General features: G+C 45.9%; 1 protein-coding gene across 4 annotated transcripts in view; it reads left to right on the forward strand.

Annotated features, from left to right (window-relative positions):
* MYO1B (myosin IB) overlaps positions 1 to 23,522 on the forward strand; it is a 197,594-nt gene that overhangs the window by 168,277 nt on the left and 5,795 nt on the right. For 2 of the 4 annotated variants that reach the window (XM_077319495.1, XM_077319498.1), the window contains 9 exons: positions 1,409 to 1,558; positions 3,188 to 3,256; positions 4,973 to 5,059; positions 5,400 to 5,486; positions 11,666 to 11,752; positions 16,866 to 16,940; positions 18,798 to 18,932; positions 19,741 to 19,847; positions 23,227 to 23,359. In XM_077319495.1, coding sequence (XP_077175610.1) covers positions 1,409 to 1,558; positions 3,188 to 3,256; positions 4,973 to 5,059; positions 5,400 to 5,486; positions 11,666 to 11,752; positions 16,866 to 16,940; positions 18,798 to 18,932; positions 19,741 to 19,847; positions 23,227 to 23,359 — 930 coding nt within the window. The remainder of the gene's footprint in view (positions 1 to 1,408; positions 1,559 to 3,187; positions 3,257 to 4,972; positions 5,060 to 5,399; positions 5,487 to 11,665; positions 11,753 to 16,865; positions 16,941 to 18,797; positions 18,933 to 19,740; positions 19,848 to 23,226; positions 23,360 to 23,522) is intronic. The other 2 variants (XM_077319496.1, XM_077319497.1) reach the window with 2 other exon arrangements.

Raw genomic sequence — 23,522 nt, forward strand, 5'->3', positions numbered from 1 at the left:
AGTCCAAGGGAACTATGAAGACCAACAAAGTTTAATTCTGGGTATAAGCTTTCGTGTGCAGGCCCACTTCTTCAAATACAAAGTCTGAAGACAAAGATTTGCCGGTATTGCATACACTTTGGACCCCAAGAAATCTGATTGATGTATCTGAAGGGGTGTGCATGCCCATGAAAGCTTTTACCCAGAATTAAACTTGGTTGATCTTAAAAGGGCCCCTGAACTCAAACTTTGTTCTGATCTGATGAAGGGAGCTTTGACTCTCAAAAACTTCCACTCTGGAAATCTGGTTGGTATGGCTGGACTCCATTCTTACCTATCTCAGCAGGTTCCCCTGTACCCAAGACCAGATTTCCCATCATTGTACTGCACTTGCTCTCTTTGGAGAGTGGGGGACCCCATTCTGGTAAGGGGAGGGGCTGTTGCTCAGTGGTTCAGCACCCACTTGACACGCAAAAGGTCCCAGATTCAATCCCCAGCAGCTCCAGTTAAAAGGACCAGGCAGTAGGTAATGGGAAAGGCCTCTGCCTGAGACCGTGGAAGACCCACTGACAGGATAAGTAGACAGCATTGACTTGAGGCTTTCACAGCTGGCATCATAACAATCTTTAATTACATTTATTAGATTAATACAAGCCCAATATTTTTAAATTAAAGATTGTTAGTCCACCTGGATGGAGCAATGAACTATAAAGCAGATTTAGTTGGGTCACGGTGTTGGTCTGAAGCAACAAAAAAAAAAGTTTGCGTGCAGTGGCCCGTTTAAGAGCAAAAAAGTTTTATTCTGGGTATGAGCTTTTCTGTGCATTCGTCGAATAAGACTTCATTGCTAAGGAAGTTTCCTTGTGTTAGAATCATAGAATCATAGAGTTGGAAGGGACATCCTGGGTCATCTAGCCCAACCCCCTGCACTATGTAGGACATTCACAACCCTATCACAATCCACTGTAACCTGCCACCTCCTTGAGCCTTTGCAGAATCAGCCTCTCCATCAGATGGCTATCCAGCCTCTGTTTAATAATTTCCAAAGATGGAGAACCCACCATCTCCCAAGGAAGCCTGTTCCACTGAGGAACCGCTCTGTCAGGAACTTTTTCTGGATGTCTAGACAGAATTTAGAATCATAGAATCATAGAGTTGGAAGGGACTTCTTGGGTCATCTAGTCCAACCCCCTACACTATGCAGGACACTCACAGCCCTATCGCTCATCCACTGTAACCTGCCACCCCCTTGAGCATTCAAAGAATCAGCCTCTCCGTTAGATGGCTATCCAGCCTCTGTTTAAAGATCTCCAAAGATCACCTCCCGAGGAAGCCTGTTCCACTGAGAAACTGCTCCATGTTCTTGTGTGTTCAAACTATTTTGTTCTGCTTCTGTCCTTCCCCTTCCACCCCCAATCAACCTGCACAGCTCTTCAAGTTAGAAGACCTGAGGAAGCAGCGCCTAGAGGATTTGGCCACCTTAATCCAGAAGATCTACAGGGGCTGGAAGCGCCGGACAGAGTTCCTCCTAATGAAGAAGAGTCAGGTGGTGATCGCTGCTTGGTTCAGGAGATACGCGGTAAGACCGGCTTTTATTCATGCAGGTTCTTGATCCTGGCTTGTCTCGAGGGCTCTGTGCAGGTGACAGTCCTTTAAAATGGAAGCATCGTGTCGTGCAGTCCTGAAGACAAGACAAATTGAAGTAAAATTAATGGCTATAAAATCCAGACAGTCTGGCCATCCCTGCTTTTTGTCTAGACTTCCACTTTAGAGAGAGTTTGATCCCAGTAAGGCAGCCCATTGAGAATGCATCTGTACCTCCTGGAAGTCCAAAAGAGCATTTCATTTTTAAAATTTATTTATTATTTGTTTAGATTTTTTATACCACCCTTTCCTACGGCTCTGGGCGGTTTACATAAAACATTGTAGAACATTTACATAGAACCATATCAATATAATGGATAACAATCATGATACAACATGCCAACTAGAACAGCATTTCAACAAATAATAACATTGACAAACAATAACAGACAGTTTTATTTCTCCTATGTTTTTGTGAACGACAACTGAATTCGAGGGGACTGGTGGGCTGTTTTGGCAAAGAACTATCATATGGCTGTATTTGGATGTTGTGACACAGTGAATGTATTTTGTCTTACTCTAAAGCAGGGGTAATCAAGCAAATGTTGGCAGGGGCTTGTGGGAATTGTAGTCCATGGACATCTGGAGGGCCGCAGTTTGACTACCCCTGCTCTAAAGCATGATCTCTGCCTTTGTTTTCTCTGTATAGCAGTGGATCCTTTTGCACTTCCCCTCATATTGTACTTTTATATGCTATTAAAGGCTTGTTGGTGTTGTAATTTAACAGAATTAACTTTTGCTTTATATTCCCACTGTCATGATGGAAGTTCATAGTCTGAGGAAGAGTGCTTGCACTCGAAAGCTCACGCCTTGAATAAATCTTTGTTAAAGGTCTTAAAGGTGTTACTGGATTCTGATTTTATTGACAATCCCTTTGATTTATTGGCCACCAGTCTCTGGTACAGTCTTGGGGCTGCTAAAAATATGGACTGAAACTTGATAGGCTGTAGCCAAACTAGCATCAATGTTGGCCTGGTACAGTTACAACTGCTAACCCTGGTTAGAGCAAGCTTGGTGGAGTGGTTAAGAGTGGTGGACTCTAGTTTGGAGAGCTGGGTTTGATTCCCCCTCCTCTTCCATATGCAACCTGCTGGGTGACCTTGGGCCAGTCCCGATTCTCTCAGCGCACTCTCAGAACCACCTGCCTCACCGGGTACCTGTGGTGGCGAAAGGAAAGATAGGCCATTGGAACCCGCTTTGAGACTACTTTGCGTAGTAAAAAGGATGGTACATAAAACTAAGTTGTCGTCATCTTATTCGTTATGCTTTTGCACTGCATCCCCCATAAGACACACAGAGGTAGGTACTTGAGACTTACTCAGCTTATGAGTCAGTAGGTTGCCCAAATGGAGTTGTTCCCAAAACAGTGAACATCAGATGTTAAAACTTTTCAATGTACCTTTTAAGACCAAGAACGTTTTATTCAAGGTATACGTTGACAAGGTTGGATTCGCTTCAGCAATTCTTTCAGTGTGTAGAAGTAACAATGATTTGATCAGTGCTCATCTGTTTTAGAATCCCAATTCACCCATTTGATGCCCGTGTATGTTTGCCTTTGCTACAGCAACAGAAGAGGTACCAGCAGGCCAAGAGTTCTGCCATCGTGGTTCAGTCGTATATCAGAGGGTGGAAGGTGAGTTTGTATAATCTGAATCTCCTTTAATTCTACTACCCACAGTAACTGCAGCCTCTCATATTCTGATCCTTTCCTCCCTCCAAGGAGCAGGGGAGAGGCATTCATGGAAAGGAGAGCCAGCTTGGTGTAGTTATAAAGAGTGGCAGCCTCTAATCTGGGAAACTGGGTTTGATTCCCCACTCTTCCCATGCAGCTGGGTGACCTTTGGCCAGTCACAGTTCCCTCAGAGCTCTCTCAGCTTCACCTACCTTACAGGGTATCTGTTGCAGAGGAAGGAAGAGAAAGATGTTTGTAAGCCACATTGGGACTCCTTTGGGTCTTCTTCCTCTTGTTCTTATTCTTCATTTTGTCTTCAGAACAATTCCATAAGGTAGACTAGGTTCAACCACTGCTCAATCCTGGGACAGCTAGAGAGCTTCACAGCTGAATGAAGATGTCAGCTTGTGTCTTCCCGGTCCTGTTCCATCCCTCTGACCATCACAACCAACTGATCCCAGAATAGTTATTGTCCAACTATTCACAGCTGGAATCCAGAGTTTCTCTCAGTATCTTAGCCTATATAGTTGTGGCAAGAGATTCTCCTGCCATGATCAGGAATACTAACAAAGCCTGGCTCCATATAGAGAGCCAGTGTGGTGTCGTGATTAAGACTGTAGGACTCGTATCTAAGAGACCCAGGTTTAACGCCCCACATGTGCTGTGGGAACTCAACAGGGGCACCCTGGGCCAGTCACAATCAACCTCACCATAGGCTGGTGACAATAAAAGGGAGGAGGGGAGGAAGGTGTCGGCCACCTTGAACAGGGTTCCAATGAAGTAAATAAATAAATATCGATATCAGTAAATCATATATTTTCCAATATGGCTCGCTACCTGATTGGCCGCACCTGGAAGTCGGTGACCCCTGGGTGAGGAATGTCCCTTGAAGTTTGGACATAATTTGTCCTGACCTGGATATCCCTGATTAGCCCAATCTTATCAGATCTCAAACGCTTAGTAGGGAGACGGCCAAGGAAGCCTAGGTCTGTATGCCGCATCAGGCTATGGCAAACCACCTCTGAATACCACTGGTCTTGAAGACCCTGTGAGGGGTGGCCATTAGCCAGCAGTCGACAGCCAAAACAACAATGGGAGAGATGCACTGAAAAAGTATACCTGTCTTTTTTCTTACCAGAGTTTAAGCAGCCCGGCCTGGCCATTTTCCATTTGGTAACTAATGTGTGTGGGGGAGTTAACCCTCCCCTTTTCTTAGGCCAATGGCTCCAACCCATATTGGGCTCTGTTTGACTGTTCTTTGCCCCGGAGGGACGGACCAGAACGAATGGGATGAAATTAATTCAAAAGAAATTCCATCTAAACCTCCGGAAGAAGTTCCTGGCAGTTACAGTGGTTCCTCAGTGGAACAGGCTTCCTCGGGAGGTGGTGGGTTCTCCATCTTTGGAAATTTTTAAACAGAGGCTGGATAGCCCTCTGACGGAGAGGCTGATTCTGTGAGGGCTCAAGGGGGTGGCAGGTGACAATGGATGAGCGAGAGGGTTGTGAATGTCCTACATAGTGCAGGGAGTTGGACTAGATGACCTATGAGGTCCCTCCCATGATTCCATGATTCTATGATTCTACCTGATGTGGAAGGAGCTCCAGCATCACATGTTGCTTGTTCCTAAGTCTCTGTTACTCCTGGTAACTTTTTTTTCGTATGGGCACTTTTCACAGGCCCGAAAGCTCCTTCGAGAACTAAAGCACCAGAAACGCTGCAGAGAAGCTGTCACCACCATCGCGGCCTATTGGCACGGAGCTCAGGTGAGCAGATCTAAATGGACCTTTGGTGGTTTAGGACCATTCTCAGAGCAAAGGTCCTCAACAGAAGAAATCCACGAGAAACATTTTCAGTTACTTTAGGTTTACGTTGCATTCCCCCCCCCATCTCTCCCCCCTCACCTTGCCGGCTTCCTGCGGCTGTACTTTAACAAGTTTCAGCCCGCGTGAACCAGCTCCTGCTGTACGAAATGACTTGGTTTCTTTTCTCCTCTCTCTCTCTCTCTCCCCTGTCCTCCATCTCTCTTTGTCTCTGCACTGGGGAACTGAAGCAAGCTTTTCTGTCTCAAACGTTTTCTGTCCTTCATTTCCAAATGCACCACAGGCGCGAAGGGAGCTGAGGCACCTGAAGGAGGCGGCTAGGAATAAACTTGCTATTGCTGTTATTTGGGCTTGCTGGCTTGGATTTAAGGTACTCCACGCAAATGTCATGTGGTCCCTTTCCCTCCCTTAACCTCCAACACCCAATCTTCACATGCAGCAAAAAGCAAGAACGAATCCCTTTAAAAAGACTAACGAACGTCGGCATGTTGTCGTCGGTAACCTTCCGTATCCATCCTTGCTGCACATCGTCGTCTGATTCCGGTACTAAAAACCCTCTTGGCACGCCTAGCTGTGTTGCACGACTTGCTTACTAACAAGCCTTTAGAGACCTACTGTATATACTTGCATATATGCCGAGTTTTTCAGCCCTTTTTTTAAGCTGAAAAAGTCCCCCTCGGCTTATGTGCTGGTATTAAAAAACAGCTTCCGCACAAGACAGGAGGATGGGGGCAGGAGACAAGTATACTTGCCTGAAGAAGCAGAGGCAGGAACAGCACAGATACAGCAAGCCTGGGAGGGAAAGACTAATCTCTGCCTCCTCCCCTTCACTGCCTTATCGAGACTAGCACTAGGCTAGCACGTGTTTCAGGAAGCTCTGTAGGAAGCTCTGAAGCCTCTGTCTCAGAGGGAGAGCAGAGAGCAGAAGGAGGAAACGCCCGCAGAGGAAGGAATAAAGGCATGAGGAGTCAGAGGGAAAGAGGAGGGAGGAGGGTGGGAAGAAAAGGGGAAAAAATCCTGCCAAAAACAGGGGGGAGGGGAGGAAAGGAGAAAAAGCCACTATCCAAACTCCACCCTCGGCTTATATGTGGGTCAGTAAGTTTTCCCAGCATTTTGTGGTGTAATTAGGTGCCTCGGCTTATATGTGGGTCGGCTTATATGCGAGTATATACGGTAGTTTGGGAAAATGTCAAATCGGTCTCTTAAAATGTGTCCCACTAAAACCTTCACGGCAAAAGGTCACTGTCAGCGTGCACTTGCAGTAGTAGGTTTCAACACGGTCCCCCAGAAAAGCTTTTAACTCAGCTGTCATCTAATTGAATTCATGGCGATTCTCATGCTTTGCGTTTTAGGACGCGGCCCTCTTTTTTTGCTCTCCAAAAGATCACTAAAGATGTTTTTTCCTGGGGCCAACAGGATAACCTGTATGGCTGCAAACAGAACAGTGGAGATTGTTCTCCGGACTCTCACAGCCCCCGTCATGGCGTGCAGAACTCTACATGAGTGAGGTTTGATTTAAACCTGACGACGATGGAGTGAACACACATTCCCCTGGTCCTTTGCATTTGCATGTTTCATTTAAACTATTTAAACCTTTGCACTACAGTCTCATGGCCTGCTCGAGACATTGCACAAATGCAAAGTCCTATGGGAAATGCAAATGCACATATTGCACTAATGCACAAAAGTCCTCCCCAGCAATCACGCTTAAATCACAGTTTCCTGAGTTGTCTTTCAGAAGAGGAAATAACGCCCAAGATTCCTAACAGAGACCCGCCTACTAATGGCGGCTCCATTCGCCTTCCCTTTCCTCTCCCCACAACAGACACCCTGTGAGGTGGGTGAGGCTGAGAGAGCCCTGATATCACTGCTCAGTCAGAACAGCTTCATTAGTGCTGTGGCAAGCCCAAGGTTACTCAGCGGGTTGCATGTGGTGGAGTGTGGAATCAAACCTGGCATGCCAGATTAGAAGTCCGCACGCCTAACCACTACACCAAGCTGGCTCTCAGAGTGAGCAGCACAAGCATTCACAAACTAGAGGCATCAATGAGAGGATTGTTTATACAGGCAGCAGAAATTGGGGTGCGTGTTTTGGATGTCAAGCCATGCCCCATGGGGAGGGAAGGATTGCGAACTGCAGATCCGTCTTCATATTGGGCAAGGGCGCCTGCTGAAGGGGGTGCAGGTAGATCATATAAAAAATCTGGGTGTTTGCTAACGCTAACCCTTGGTCTATGCTCCCACAATTTTAACCCATGGGGGTTTCCAGGGCAGTATTAAAGGTCGTGGTCCCCAGTGCATGCTGGGTAGAGAAGTTTAGCCCGATGACACCCACGGTAGAACTTGATGCCTTAGAAATGGTGGGAGCAAGTTCTTGCCAGTACTGGGCTGCCCAAAGTTCACTGTAGGGACACCAACCTCGATTCTCCTAGCTTTCCATAGCCCATTTTCAGAAACGCAGTTTGACTCATTCCTTGATTATGAAGTCATTTAAAAGGAAAACACCAGCTTTAGAAATCTGGAACGACACTACGTTCAGATTTCTTTCAGGAGAAAGCAATTAACGTGCAAGTTTAAATCCTGGGCTCTGGAAACTCAAAAAAATCCCAAGAATTCCCATGTCAGCATTTTCCCTTTGACAAAGGAAGTCCCGCTGAAATTCTCTTGCTAATCCTGTTATCTCCTTGTTCCTGAGGGCTCCAGTCAAGAACATTTCACTCCCTTTGAGGGCCCCTCCCAGTATATACCCATTGCTGGGTCGGTAGCAGCAACTGCTTGTCCTCCTCTGTCTTTGCTCACCTCTGCTAGTCTCTTTTTCCATGCCCTGCTTAGTTCCCCCAAACGGCGCAGGTGGGAGCAGCCTCCAGGATCAACTGTGGCCCCCAGCAGACACAAAGGGCTGCTGCTTTCTGATCAAGTCACTCTGCACTCCTTCCTTCCTGCCTCTCTGGGCCTCCAGAACTTATTGATCCTGCAGCCGAACCCTTTGATTCTCACTACGGAAGCATTATAACTCAGATTCAGAGTGTTTAGTTTGCCTTCAGAAGGCCCTGCCATCTGCAGTGACATCAGGCCCAGGAAAGACCACTGACTGAGATCTAGAGCAGTCATTGCGAGGCAACGTCACAAGTTCTGGGCTTTATGGAGCAAAAACATCTCAGACTTCAGAGGTGATGTATTAAAATTCATAGATTGGGGGTCCAGTTGGAAGAACAAGATTTGGCTTTAAGAGCAGTATTAAGGATGGCCAAACTGTGGCTCTCCAGACACTCATGGACTGCAATTTCCACGAACTCCCTCCAGCATGGCCAATTGTCAGGGGCTCATGGGAATTGTGGTCCATGAATATCTGGAGAACCGCAATTTGGCCACCCCTGGTCTAAGGTCATACTGAAGTGACATTGCGTTGGATCAGGTCAAAAAGGTGTTTATCTTCAGATGTAGTTAGCATTTCAGATGACAAATAAGAATCCTTTTGCGAGACAGGTTGCTTCCAGTTTGGGTATTTGAGATTGTACAACGATCCATCCCTTTTGATGAAGAAGTTCCCTGTTGCTTCTTCCTTGATATAATAGTAGAATCGCCGTTTCCTTATTAATAGCCAAATTGAACATTGCTTAAGTATTTCAAAGTGACTTTTTTAAAAAATTCTTTTGAATTATATGCTTGAGAGATTACTCGACATTTGGCCATTCTTGATATAAGCTGATCGCGAAATGAAATAAAAGTCTCCCTACAACAAAGGACCCTAATGGTCTTCCTAAACCAGCTATTGCAGAACGATGATAAAACAAGAAAGGCAGAAAATAATTTCTTCAGAATCAACACACTGCCATTTCTCTACTTACTAGAATTTCAGGCTAAAAAAAATGAAATCTGCTCCTGGTACAACTTTTTTTTTTTAAAGATACAGGTTTTAAATAAGAGGCCATGGCTTGTCATTGCGCTATTTGAAACAACGGCATTCCCAAAATCAATCTTTTGTAAAGATGAGCAAGGTACAAAAACTGCAGGTGTATCACTGTGACGCTGTGTGTGACTTGTGACGTTGTGTCCGACTGTTTAAACACGGTGGGTATCCATCCCTCGGCTAACACTAAACTTAGAAACTAAGGAATGACATAAACTCATCCCCACGCTGAACGTGTTCCTTTGTTTTATTTATATTTTGCTCTTTTAAGGAAAAAAACGTGTTTCCTCAGTCCCCTTGTTTTTATAGGAGCCCAAATCATGGCTGAATCTGCACTTACTTTGTTTATTCTGTTGTGGATCCTGCTGAATCCAGATCGATTTGAACTTGGGTCTTTCTCTACCTCCATGGGATTAGGGAAACTCAGAAGGGGTGGGGGGAGCCAAGCACAGCAGGACCCTCTTTTCTTGAAATGGGGGGGGGGGGGAGAGGATTGGAGACAGCAGAGGAGGGAGGAAAAAACCAAGAGGAAAATCTCTACCAAGAGGCTTCTGAAGCTTCTGCTGAGAGAAGTTAGGGCTTCCCCTTTAAGCCTGGAAACAAGGAAGCCTTTGAACCGAAGGCTTGGCCAATCAGGGCTTTTGGAGGCTCAGCAGCAAGCAGAGAGCTGCATGCTTTCTCGTGCCAATTTTTCAACTGTTGAAGGTTATATCCACTCTAGGGTATTGTGGGGGAAGGTAGGGTCACTGTGGATCAATCCTGCTTTACAGAGGGAATATTTAAATCGGACAAAATCAAAATGGAAATCGCATTCAGTGTAGATGGCAGGGACTGAATTGACCTGGGATAGGAATAAAAGTTCCGTGCAGATTCAGCCCATGTATCTGCAATGTATTTATGTTGTATCTCTCTGTGGCAATAAAGAAGTCATTTTTCAAGATTTTGGAAGAACAGGTGCTGGCACCAAAGCTCTGAAGTGCAGGCTGCTCTCACAGAGAGTGGAACATGCCTCGCCCCCAGGGTTGCAAGCCATCCCGGGTTCAGTCCCCTTTGTGCCTTTGCTCAACCAGGGGGGTTGGCCGCCATCTGGTGGCTGCTTTGAATTAATATCCTTCTGAGGTCTGCAGGGGTCTGCAATCCAACACCTGTAGAGTCAAAGGGGGCTCCCCAAGGACCCTAATGAACAAAATGAATAATGTTCCATCAAGTCATCGTGGTGACCCCATCAAGGAGGCGCTCAAGGCAAGCAATGAGCAGATAGTGGTGATAATTGCCTGCCTCTGCGTAGGGACCCCTATCCAAATGCTAGGCAGGGCTAATGCTGCCGAGCTTTCAAGTTCTAACAAGATCAGGCCAGCCTGGGCCAAACCAGGTCAAGGCAAGAGACATCCAGAGGTGGCTTGCCATGGCCTGCCTCTGCCTAGCAACCCGGGACTTCCTTGTTTGGTCTCCCATCCAGATCCTAACCAGAACAGCCCCTGCTTCTGAGATCTGACAAGATAGGCTGTTTGGCCTGCTAGGGAACCCAACAGAGCTCTTTTAAGGAAGAAAATCAAGCTGTACAGAGTTGGAGCCCCGTGGCACCTGTAAGTCCAGCACAGTTTTATTCAAGGTATAAGCTTTTGTGTGCACGCACACTTCCCCAAATGTTGTTGAGATACGTGTAGTGGGATGCTGCCAAATTCCCCTGACTTGGATGGCCCAGCTTAGGCCAGCCTTATCAGAGCTCGGAAGCTAAGCAGGACCAGCCGCGGCTAGTGCTTGGGTGGGAGACCACCTCTGAACTCCTCTCCTTTGAAAACCTGCTGGGACTTGACGGCACTTTCTATCACCCCCACCACAAAAACAAATGGCAGGATTAAAGGTCTTCTTGGGAAGGGAAACGAGCGAGCCGAGCAGCTGCCATCCATTTTCGTTGTGCACCATATCTAGGCTGGTGGACTAAGGCCATGGTCTCAGTTGCGACTTACTATGAGACCGCACATGTGCCACTTTGCAATAGAGGACTTGTGACTGCCAGAGTTTGGGCTGCAGAAACGCTTAGGGCAGGGGTCCCCAACCTTTTTTCGGCTGGGCCCCTATTCCCTCTCCCCGCCCTCCCGCAGTAAGAAGCTTCCCCGGCCGCAAGCTTGCGGCCTGGGAAGTTTTTTACTGCGGGGGGGGGAGCGGGGAGAGGGAACCACGGCCCGCCACCGGGCCGCGGCCCGCAGGTTGGGGACCACTGCCTTAGGGAACCTTAATCAACACACCAGTTATCTGTAACATTAGACTGCATAGTAGTTTTCTTGACCCAAATGGGCTTTCTTTGACTGGCTTGAGCTTTGACATCCTTTGGCTCTGTCCTTGTGCAAGGTTGCAGAACCCTGTTTTGGGGGATCATTCCGCTTTTGCAATAAGCTTAGTGTGCCAACACAGAATGGGGCTTCCACCTCTTTTGATTGGTGAATTGGCTTTTGGGGGGGGGGGCTGACTGCCCTTTGAGCCCATCCCTCCTTTGTCCTGCTGGGTCTTTAAGGTCACTGGCTGTTCTTCCATCTCCCTGTATCTGTTCCTCTTATGGATGGGCCAGGTCCTCTTCCCTGGTGGTTTGTGCTCTCTGCCTCAGGCTGTCTCTGTGATTCACTATCTAAACCTTCTAGGCTCGAAGGGAGTTGAAACGCTTGAAGGAGGAAGCTAGGCGTAAGCATGCCGTTGCGGTCATTTGGGCTTACTGGCTTGGACTAAAGGTACTTCTCTCAAACGACTCCCTTGTGTCAATAATGAACTCAATAAAGCGTGGCCTCTGCTAACTTCTAATCAACTTCTGGTGCGCTGGGATCGCCTTAGCAAGCATGATCGGGAAGGAAATTTGTTTTGTTTTCTTTCCCATGGACTTTTTTTTAAATTAATATTGCGTTAAACTTCCTGCATTCCTGGTTTTTTTTAAATGTCTGTATGCAGCTGTCTTTAGTTTGAAGATGCTGCTTATTTTACCAGGAGGGTGCATTATCAGAGGGACAATAAAATGCCCCTAAGGGATGCAGCTACAGTCATTGATGTTGACTTGTGTTGGCCACAGTTCAGAATGAGATGCTTCTCTTCTGAACCTCCCTCTTAATACAGAAGGAAACCATCTGTGACTTTAGTTTCCATTTCCACATGGGGTATGTTATTGCGAAGGATGGCAGTCCCCAGGTGAGTGTTTGGGAATCCACGGATTTATGGATCATCTCCAGACTTAAGAGATCAGTTCCCCTGGAGAAAACAGCTGCATTGGATGGTGGACTCCATAGCATTATACCCCACTGCGGTCCCTCCCTTCCCCGAATCCCACCCATTCCTGGCTCCACACCACTCTAGGTATTTCCTAACCCAGGGCTGGCAACCCTAGTTATTGCCCAGAATTTCTAGAAGAGTTGGTTCTTATGTGCCACTTTTCTCTACCCAAAGGAGTCTCAAAGTGGCTTACAATCCCCTTCCCATTCCTCTCCGCACAACAGACACCCTGTGGGGTGGGTGAGGCTGAGAGAGCCCTGATACTATTGAAGAAGAAGAAGAGTTGGTTCTTAGATGCTGCTTTTCTCTACCCAAGGGAGTCTCAAAGCGGCTTACATTCGCCTTCCCTTTCCTTTCCCCACAATAGACACCCTGTCGGGTAGGTGAGGCTGAGAGAGCCCTGATATTATTGCTCAGTCAGAACAACTTTATCAGTGCCGTGGGGAGCCCAAGGTCACCCAGCTGGTTGCATGTGGGGGAGAAGCGGGGAATCAAACCTGGCTCACCAGATTTGATTCCGCACTCCTAACCACGACACCAAATTGGCTCTAAATGTAGAATATAATCAGTTCTCCTTCAGCATGGTTTGGCCATGGTGGACTACCTACAGGATTTTCCCCATATGCAAGTGGCTCAGGAATGTCTGGGGCAAGATTGGTCCCCGGGTCACTCTCCCCTGGGTTTGTGTGAATTGCCTCTCACATAGAGGGGCTGGGGGAGCAGCCCCTGCAGGTTCCACGCTCTTCTTGACTGGCAGCCATCCAAACTGCAGCAGCTGTGTTAGCTTATAAACAGAAGTGACAGAAATGGTTCCTTCCCCAGTGCCCTTAGCCCAGTGGGCCAACCAGCAAGCCTGAAATAGGGCTCCAGTCCCGACCAGCTCTGTGACGTTGCTATGAAATGGAGGTTGACGCCCACTGCTTGTCTGTTTTGTTTATTTCAAAAGTAGCAATGCTCATATATGAGTTTGCACTGACTACTACCGGTCCCGTCTCCCCACCCCCAGAAAAATGCCCAAATGATTCCGGCCCTCAATACCAGCGAGGACCACCTCCCAAAAAAACACCATGCTTTCTGATTTGCATTCCCTTCAAGCACCCAGCTCTGACTGGTTCTGTCCCCCAGTAAATTAAGTTTCAACTTTTAGGTAAAACAAAGACCAAAGAAGAAACAAACGGTGCAAAAGGGAAAGAATCTTTAATGCCCTGCAGAGAAATCTGCGACCAGGCACGCAACACCTGCTCAAGCTCCCCAGCCCAAGAGAAGTTAAATTGGCCTCAGCCAGGGCCAGGGCCTTCTCTGCCCTGCCACCAGCCTGGTTGTGGTACCTAATACTGGCAGGCCTTTGTCCTCCGAATGAGGTTTGTTGTAACCCAAGATTTCTCAACCAGGGTTTCATGAAACCCTGGGGTTTCTTGACAGTCAATTAATTTGGGAGTTAATTAATTTATTAGATGATTTAAATTTGTTAAGCATTTATCGGCCTATATGACCATATATGGTTATGTGGATCCCCCTCCCAAAATGGCCAGTGATGGTCCTGGAGGGAGTGGGAAGGGGAAGGGGCCCCAGCTCTGCTTCCCAACCATATTCTGCATGACTGGGCCACTTCTGGGGCTTCTTGAAGCCAGAAGAATGTTTAAGGGTTTCTCATTGGTAAAAAAAAAGTTCAGAAAGTCTGCTCTAACCCCTATAAAGGAGGATTGCAGAACCTATCCCCAGAAAGTTTCCTCCAGGGTAGGTGTATATTTTGGTGTCAAAGTCTGTTTGTGCACATTGCACTTAAGAAGAACATAATTAGAGCAGTGATGGTTGGATTTAGCCCTCCCTTTGGGGCTTTAAATCCTCCTTCCCCCTCCCCCACACTTCCACTAATAGACATGAACGTGACCTGTGTCGGATGAGAACACTCTCCTCCATTGTACGGAAATGAAAATTCCTTTTTGGGGAGATCTGGAATGAAAGGCTGTTTTTGCACAGCTCTTCTAAAACCAGCATTTTGCACAGCTCTTCTAAAACCAGCATTTGAGCCAGGCCTCATTCTACTTGTAATGGTGCATCTGGTGCAGTGATGGCAGCTTTCAGGCGGTGAGTGGATGCTGAAAAACATAAAGGGAACAAAATCCCAACCTGAGAAAGCAAGTCAGGAACCCAAAGGTTGAGCAAAAAAGTGTAGAGAGAGATTTAAGTGATGGTCACCTCCAGATTGGACTACTGCAACTCGTTCTACATGGGACTTCCCTTGATTTTGATCTGGAAATTACAGCTGGTGCAGAATGCGGCCAATTGGGTCCTTACCAGGACCCCACGGAGGGCCCTATTCGACTTGCCCTCCAGCAGCTGCATCGGCTGCCTGTTGAGTTCCAAGTCAAGTTCAAGGTACTGTTTTTGAGCTTTAAGGCCATACACAGAGTAGGTCCTAAGGGACCGCCTTTATGTCCCACAAAGAACATTGCATTCCACTAATTCCAATCTGTTGATGATCCCTGGTCCTAAACAAGCGTGTTTGGCCTCAACCAGAGCCCTGGCTCCAGCCTGGTGGGATGAGTTGCCAGTAGAGATCCAGGACCTCATGGACCTTCCAAAGTCCCGAAGGGCCTTTAAAACTGCGATCTTCTACCAGGCATATGATGAAGGCCAAAATGAGCATGCATAACATCATACTGCACCTCCCCCTCCTCTCCTTTCCCTTCCGACTAGAGGAAATACTAGATTTAAAAAAATTGAACAACCCACTAATTTATCCACGGGAGCACTAATCTTATTAATAGAATTACTCTTTATGAATTGTTTTAAATTGCATTTTTATATTTTTAAATATCTATTAAACCACTGAGGTAAGCCTCCCCGAGCCTGCTGTGCAGGGAGGGGTGGCCTCTAAATAAATAAATAAACAAATAAATAAATAAATAAATAAATATTAAGATGAAATACAAATATTGACGATACGAAATGATAACATTTATTGTATGGTAGCCAAAGGGCGTTACAAAACACAATTAAAGCAATATGGCACAAATATAAATAAAACAGTATTTCTCCAATATTGTGTACATAAAATTGTAAACATGGACTACTAAGTTACAGTAAAAGGGATAAAAAGGTGTATCAAGGTGGAGGCTCCTGTAAAAATGCATTAGCTCAGATCTTCCTGGCAGCCAGAGCAAAAAGTGCCACCCTATATGAGATATAGAGGTTGACATCTGATAACAGATAGGTGACTTTGTTAAAATCAGAAATAGGGTGTGAGTTTGGTAATAACTTGGCAAGGAATTTGCCCCTGGGTTCGGAGTACAGGGGACAAGCCAAAACATAGTGGGGTAGGTGCTCCACAAATGGATTTCCACATATACACAGGCGTTGGGCTATGGGTATTCGGAGATATTGCCTAGAGAGCATGGCTGATGGCATCATTTCAATCCGCAAGGATGTTAGGGCCATTCTAAGATTCCGTGTTGTTATATTTACTAAATATGATCCTCTAGAATGGTCTTTTTCAATTGTTTTATAACATGGGGCTGATTGTGATACAAATATTAATGATTAAGTGCACATTAACCAGATTAAAAACAACAGTAAAAGGTATTATATTGTACATACAGTCTCAATGGTTGTACATGGTAGAACCATGGGTCAAATGTGCTTCAACCCACAGGGTCAAGTGCACACATAATAATGCATTATAATAAGAAGACCTGGAAGGTGGCATAAGAATCCTGAAATAAAGAAATATATATATATATATATATATATATATATATATATATATATATATATATATATATATATATATATATATATATATATATATATATATATATATATATATATTTGATTTCTATTTCTATTCTATTGATTTCAATTGCTTATATATGTGTGTATATATAAATATATATATAAATTTTAATTGCTTAAAATATAAATAAGGAATGGTGGTTACTTACATAAAACTTTAAGGTCCCCACAATATCACACCTAATAAAAAGCATTGGGCCCATCCAATGACATGCTGCCTCTCTGATTGGCCCTCAGTGACATGGCAGTCCCCCACCAATTGGCCCTCCCTCACCAAGGGCCAATCAGAGGCTCTTCCCCACCCAACCCATCCACAATCAGTAGGAGAAACAATGAAGCCCATCTGGGTGTGCTCTCCCTTGGCACCTGCCTTTCCCTGCCCTTCTGCCTACCACGAGTCCCGTGAAGGCTGGCTGGCCCTGTGGCCCCCAGTTCACCCTACTGTCCTGCGTGCTTTGAGTTTGACAAAGGCCATTAGGGCACACTCCGCTGCGCTGCCCCAGCCTCTCTGCCATCCTGGATGCCGGGAGATCAGCGGAGCCCACTGGGGCACAATCTGCATCGATGCGCCATGCTCTCCTCGCTCCTCGCTGCCGGGAGGGTGTGGGAGGCTTAATTTGCACTTTAAAATAAATATTTGTGTTTTATCTTAATATATATATTGATGATTCAACCTGAGGGTACATGGTGATTTCACCAGATATGTTTGTTTTTAACAGAATCTCTTAGAAAACAAACTGTGTTTGTTTGCTTTCTAAAATACTGACACAGATTATTTTGATTTGTCAGGTCCGTAGAGAGTACAGGAAATTTTTCCGAGCCAACGCAGGAAGGAAAATTTACGAGTTCATACTTCAGAAAATTGTACGTATTTTGGTAGTCATGATGTTCTAGTGTTTATTCAGCAGTGTTATCTTACTGGAAAAGAACTACATGGTACACGGAAGATATTTCTTGTTACGTACCGAAAGGGTTGATTATGTTACAAAGCAAATCACATCCCCTACTCACAACTATTTTGATTATCTGTGCTATAAACCCACCAGCACCTTTCCTGGCCTCTGCCAGGTATATTTGCAAAGTGGGTGGGGCCAGGTGGAGAGGTTTGTCCAGCAGGGTTTCTGATTGGCCAATGTTGATTGGATTGGATTGGCAGGTGTTAAAAAAATCAATTCAGCGGCACTTGCCAGCACACCACAAGGAACTTCCTTGTGCGACCCAAGGTAATCTCTGCATATTCAGTGGGTTTGTTTTAAAAGGTTTCCAGTTAAACTGAGCGGCCACTGAAATCGTTGAAGAGTTAATGCAAAGAGTTGTGGGTAACAAAGCTCCCTGACATTTTGTGGTTGGCTCCACCTCCTGTGGCAGCCATTTCATGGATGGATCTGCCTTCTGTAGCAACCGTTTTGGGGTTGTGCCCACCACCTTTTGTCAGAAATCCAAAGGGGCCCAAAGCCTCAAAAAGGTTGGGGTCCCCTGCTATAAACTGTAATCAATCAATCAATCAGTTTTTATTTACAGTCATAGACCAACTAATAGAAAACATAAAATTACAGATATAAAATCAGTTATGAATGGATAAGAAATAAGAACAATTGCATATGGATCCAGTGTAAAAGTATTAGGGTAAAGGGTTGGTCCATCTCTGCCTTAGTTTTATAGCTACTCCAGCAAATTTGGCAGTCATTTTCGTTAGGTCTTTATTTGTGTCTGAGAATATTATAAACTGTACTCGTGATGCTCTTTCATCTGGAATTGGAATGTAGAAGCGGCAGTCCTGAGCTTCAAGAGAAACACATTTTCCTGTCTATTTAAAAAGTATTCTCTGTTTTTAGCTACCGCATAAAGCACCCTCCATAAATAAGTCATGGAATCAATTATATCTCTTAAAGCCCCACAAACGAGCTCAGATCTGTTGGTTCACAATTTTCTACTGAAAAATGAAAACTGAGAACACTATAATACAAAAAAAAAATTTAGTCCTGGTTCCTAGGATGTAAACACAGAACAACACTGATGTTTCTAAACAGGTAGCTGAATATTGGACTGTAGTTCAGAAGTTACATCAAGCATACATTAATACCAGAAACTCATTAAGAATCTTGGCAATTGAATGTTTCTCTTAAGATATCTAATGTTATTTTTAGTTCCCCTTTTACAAGAATTTACTGGATTATAATATTCTCCCAGAGGTCAGGAGGACATCCTGGTGGGTGTTTCCCACCTCTCTCTCTGATTGTTTGATAGATGGCTCCAAGTACAAAGACACTTAAGAATCCAAAACAACACTCTAAATATTTCAGAACGACCATTGGTTACATACCAAGAAGGGTCCTTCTCCAGTGAGGTCAGGAGGACATTCTGGTGGGTGTGTCCTCCTGACCTCACTGGAGAAGGACCCTTCTTGGTACGTAACCAATGGTCGTTCTGAAATATTTAGAGTGTTGTTTTGGATTCTTAAGTGTCTTTGTACTTGGAGCCATCTATCAAACAATCTGAATCTGATGTTGCCTCCTGTCTCTGGAATTCAGGGGTTTATTGCCTCTGAATGTAGAGATTCCCCTCCAGGCACAGTTACTAGCAGCCATTGACAGACTTCTTCTCCATGAATCTATCTAATCCCCTTTTAAAGCCGTTTATTCCTGTGGCGATCCCATGCATCTTATTGAATACTTCAGGAAGTATTGACGAAACAGAATGCCTTTATTTTTCTTAATGTAGATGCAAAAGTATTTCTTGGAGATGAAGAATAAGACGCCTTCTTTATCGCCGATTGACAAAAACTGGCCAGCAAGGCCTTACCTCTTTCTGGATTCAACACACAAGGAACTGAGGAGGATATTCCACTTATGGAGGGTAACATTAAATAAGCTTTATACTGAATCAGAGCCCTGATCCTGGCAGCCGCTCTTTGGGGTCTCAGGCAGAGAAAGGTCTTTCCCATCATCTCCTGCCTGGTCCTTTTTATCCAGAGATATCAGGGATTGAACCAGGGGCCTTCTGCATGCCAAAACTAAAGCCAAAAAGAAAGAAGATATCTCTAATTGTAACCCTTTTCCAGTTAATGCACATTTAACTCACCTCACGTACCCTGAGGTGCATGTTAGTGATTAAGTCTGAAACAGCCAATGGGGCGAATGAAGGATCCATAAGCCTTTTGGCCCCTGATTTGGGTGGGAAGGCAACTCAGACATGTTTTAAATTAATAAATTGATCTGTTTGTCACTTTAGTCAGCATATCTTGCTGTTAGGCATCCTATTTTAGCATATCACTTGTTTAAGAATTGGAGGGGGGAAGGTAAGAGGGGGGGAGGCAAGAACCTCTTGAAAGACCCAACATTAAAGTGGAACCCAGGTTGGATTCCCTGCTCCTCCACGTGCAGCCAGCTGGAGGCCAGTGACAGTTCTCTGAGAGCTGTTCTCACAGAGCAGTTCTCGTAGTGCCCTCGCGGCCCTGCCTCCCTCACAGGGTGTCTGTTGTGGGGAGAGGAAGGGAAAGGTGTTTGTAAGCCGTTCTGGGACTCCCTCAGGTCATGAAAAACAGGGTCCTAAAAAACAACTCTTCTTTTAAACACATCAGAAACTAACTTGACAGTGAAGTGAATCGAGGTAGGTAGGATCATCCTCCCAACGTTTGTGGTTTCATTCCTCGTATCTCTTGCAGTGTAAGAAGTACAGAGATGGGTTCACCGATCAGAAGAAAGCCGTTTATGAAGAAAAACTGGAAGCCAGTGAGCTTTTCAAGGACAAGAAAGCTTTGTATCCCGCAAGGTAAAGAGAACCATTATTCCGCCTGTCTCAAGGCTGCCTGATAAAATTGCTCTCGCTTGAGAAGATTTTGCTAGAACAGTGGTCCTCCACCTGGCGCCCTTGGGCACCATGGCAACCATGGACACCTTTCCTGGTGCCCACCCAACATTTTTAGAAATTAAGAGAGACCATGAAAGGGGGGGGATGGATGGGATTTTTGCCTAGCAAAGCTTTTGATTGGCCACTGCAGATTTGATTGGCTGTGCAGATTTCAAAAATCATTGCCTCGGTAGCAGTTGCCACCACAGCCCAAGGATCTTCACTGTGTGACTGATGGGAAGTTGAGGCCGCCATTTTGTGACTGGCTCTGCCCCTCCTGTCTGCCATTTTGTGGCTGTGGCCACCACAGTGTGCCCGAATTCCAAAGGTGCCTGCAGGCTCAGAAAGGTTGGGGACCCCTGGTCTAGATGGTCCTGTTTCTCTCTCTAATAGCACAGACTGCTATTAGACTGCCATAGCATAGAGAGCCAGCTTGGTGTAGTGGTTAGGAGTGCGAACTTCTAATCCGGCGAGCCGGGTTTGATTCTGCACATGCAGCCAGCTGGGTGACCTTGGGCTCACCAGGGCGCTGAGAAAGCTGTTCTGACCGAGCAGGAATATCAGGGCTCTCTCAGCCTCACTCACCCCACAGGGTGTCTGTTGTGGGGAGAGGAAAGGGAAGGCGACTGTAAGCTGCTTTGAGACTCCTTTGGGTAGAGAAAAGCATATAAGAACCAGCTCTTCTTCTTCAGTAATATTAGGGCTCTCTCAGCCTCACCTCCCTCACAGGGAGTCTGTTGTGGGGAGAGGAAAGGGAAGGTGACTGTAAGCCACTTTGAGACTCCTCTGGGTAGAGAAAAGAGGCATATAAGAACCAGCTCTTCTTCTTCAGTAATATCAGGGCTCTCTCAGCCTCACTCACCTCATAGGGTGCCTGTTGCAGGGAGAGGAAAGGGAAGGCCATTTTAAACCGCTTTGAGAATCCTTCGGGTAAAGAAAAGCGGCATCTAAGAACCATCTCTTCTTCTCTCTAATAGCACAGACTGCTCAGGCCTCTTTCACAGAATTAACTCTGCAACTGCAGGTTTCTCTTATCAACCCAGGCAGGTAAAAGCCTGCTGTGTCTCAGCCAGCACTGTTTGTTGCCTGTGGCTGGGAGGAATTGCCCAATGCACATAGCTTAAGGGAGAATCACACCGTCTGCATTCTTTCTTCTCTCCCCCTTTGGAAGCAGACGTCGTTATCGCACTTGATAAAGAGTTTTGAAACGCTGAGGAATTCCTGTTGCGAGAAGCTCAACCTTTTTCTGTTTGGGAGATTAACCTGATTGGGGTCGCAGAAATGTTTTGTGTCTCAGAGAGAGCTCTTTAAACGTCGGTGGACCATCGGAGATGTGCCAGCCCCCCCCCCCCCCGTTCATCCCTGTTGGCGGCCTCTGGGGTCATGCTCTGTAAAAGAGAGCCCAGTTTGTACATGTGAACAAGTGAGGGAGGGTCAAGGGGTAGAACCGTCTTTGAGGCTGTGGGCCCCTTTGAAATTCTGACCCAGCATGCTGGGCGTAGCTCTGGCATGGCTGCAGCAAGAGGCACGGCTGCTGCAGAATAGCTGCCAGGGCTGACCTGCAGTCACACAGTGAAGCTCCTTATGTTGCGGTGGTGTCATGAACCACTAGTTCCTGACCTGAGGCTTTCGTCTTTTGGGGGGCTGTTTGGTTCCTTTAGGCTCCCGGATCTCCCACTGGGTTGTGGCACCTCCGTGGGTCCTCTCAGCAGTGCCCCTCCCTTCCATTCCTTACATTTCATTCCACTTCAAGGCTGGCCTCCCTGGCTGTGCAGTCTAAACAACAGATGGCCCCCTTAGCTTTTTTTACACCTTTGAGATCAAAAAGACACTATTGCTCCTTTCCTTTGTGAATCCAATTTGCCGCCAAAAGCCAATTCCTTGCTCCCCTCCCCAAGCCCAGGTATATATCCTATGCAAACCCCATCCCAGTGTCTCTGTCAAGATTCCTGTCCAAGAGCTTATGCGATGTGCTGATCTTTGTAATGATTCTCCAAATAAAGACTTTTGCTTAAAGCTTCATCCTGAAGCCCGAGAGTGATGTTTTTGCTGAGAATCTCCTGGGTCTCAAAGTGCCAAAGTGACGTTTTTAGAAATCTGCCCAACCCATCAAATTCCCCGGCCAAAAGACCCACCCAGCCCCACCTACACAGTTGGGGCCAAGAAAGGTGTTGACGAGTGCCACAGCATGTTGGGGACCACCGGGGTAGAATGGCAATATAATGAAGAGGTCTATACTGCTCCAGATGGCAGGTAGTGGGATCCCTGAGAATTACAGTTCGTAACATGCCTCGATGTGAAAAACTCCCCGCAAGTAGAAAACCCACACCCAAAAAAGAAGAGGCAGAAGTTACTTTTGTCTATGCATGGCTGTTCTTTTATGCAACAGAACATTCAGGTCTGAAATCCCTCAACCAGCCTGCAGTCATGCATTTCGTTCAGCCATCTCATGCTCCGGCACATGCGCACTAGTCCCGAGTTTCAACCAGCCAGAGATAACACTCATTCCAGTGACATAGCGTACTGCAGACTGGGGCAATGGCCCTAAAGAACTGCAAAGCACCCATTTCCCCTTCTCTCTTGCAACTGACGTTAGGAAAGGTCTTTGTGCACATATTGTTCGAAAACAGATGCGTAACAAGTCCAAGGCCATCTAAAAGCAACCGTTTGTACAAGTTCACATTTGTTATTAACCTTTATTTTCTTTCATTTTAAAGTGCGTATTAACTTTTTTTGCATACTGAACTAGGGCAAAAAGGCCTCCAGAAACACGGTATTTTTCGGGTTTGGGTATACAGAACCCGAAAAACATTGGCATTTCCCAATATTCTCTAGCCCCAATATTGGTATGGTATTCAAATTTCAGTCAATTTTGGGGAATGCCGGATTTTTTCAACTCAATGAGGCCGAGGCATTTAAAAGGATCTCAGTCCCTTTAAATGCCTTCACTCTCTGGTAGTCCCGAATTTATTCGATGTTTTCAGGCTTGGCAATCTTGGAAGCTGGATAAATAACTAATTAATTAATCCAGCTGAATTAATATCTGAAAAATACCAATAAGATTTATTTTGGCTCGGATTAGCTAAACGCACACCCCTGTACTGAACTGAACTGAATCACACATGGTGCTCTTCCCACTTAGAGTTGCTTGTCTGTTTGATTTCAGGTAAGCAGTTCTCCTCTGCCCTCGACAGTTGGGCACGTGGGTATTTGCAAGAGTGGTCAGACATGTCCAAGAGGCCGCCCGATTTCTTCTTTTACTGATCCTTGATTCCCTCTGATTTCCCTTGTCTCTCTAAAGTGTTGGGCAACCTTTCCAAGGGGCTTACCTTGAAATCAGCAAGAACCCCAAGTACAAAAAGCTAAAAGACGCCATGGAAGAGAAAGTCATCATCGCTGAAGTGGTCAACAAAATAAACAGAGCGAACGGGAAGGTAAGAGTGCATAAGCCCTGATGAGGAAGGAACCTGGTGAGAGGAATTCATTTGTCCTAAATTCATGATAAGAGCCTCTTGTGGTAACATGCTGTCTGAAGCTCTGAGGCTGGAAGTTCGATCCTAGCAGCCGGCTCAAGGTTGACTCAGCCTTCCATCCTTC

The sequence above is a fragment of the Paroedura picta genome, chromosome 2 (assembly GCF_049243985.1).
Source record: "Paroedura picta isolate Pp20150507F chromosome 2, Ppicta_v3.0, whole genome shotgun sequence".
Classification (NCBI taxonomy): domain Eukaryota; kingdom Metazoa; phylum Chordata; class Lepidosauria; order Squamata; family Gekkonidae; genus Paroedura; species Paroedura picta.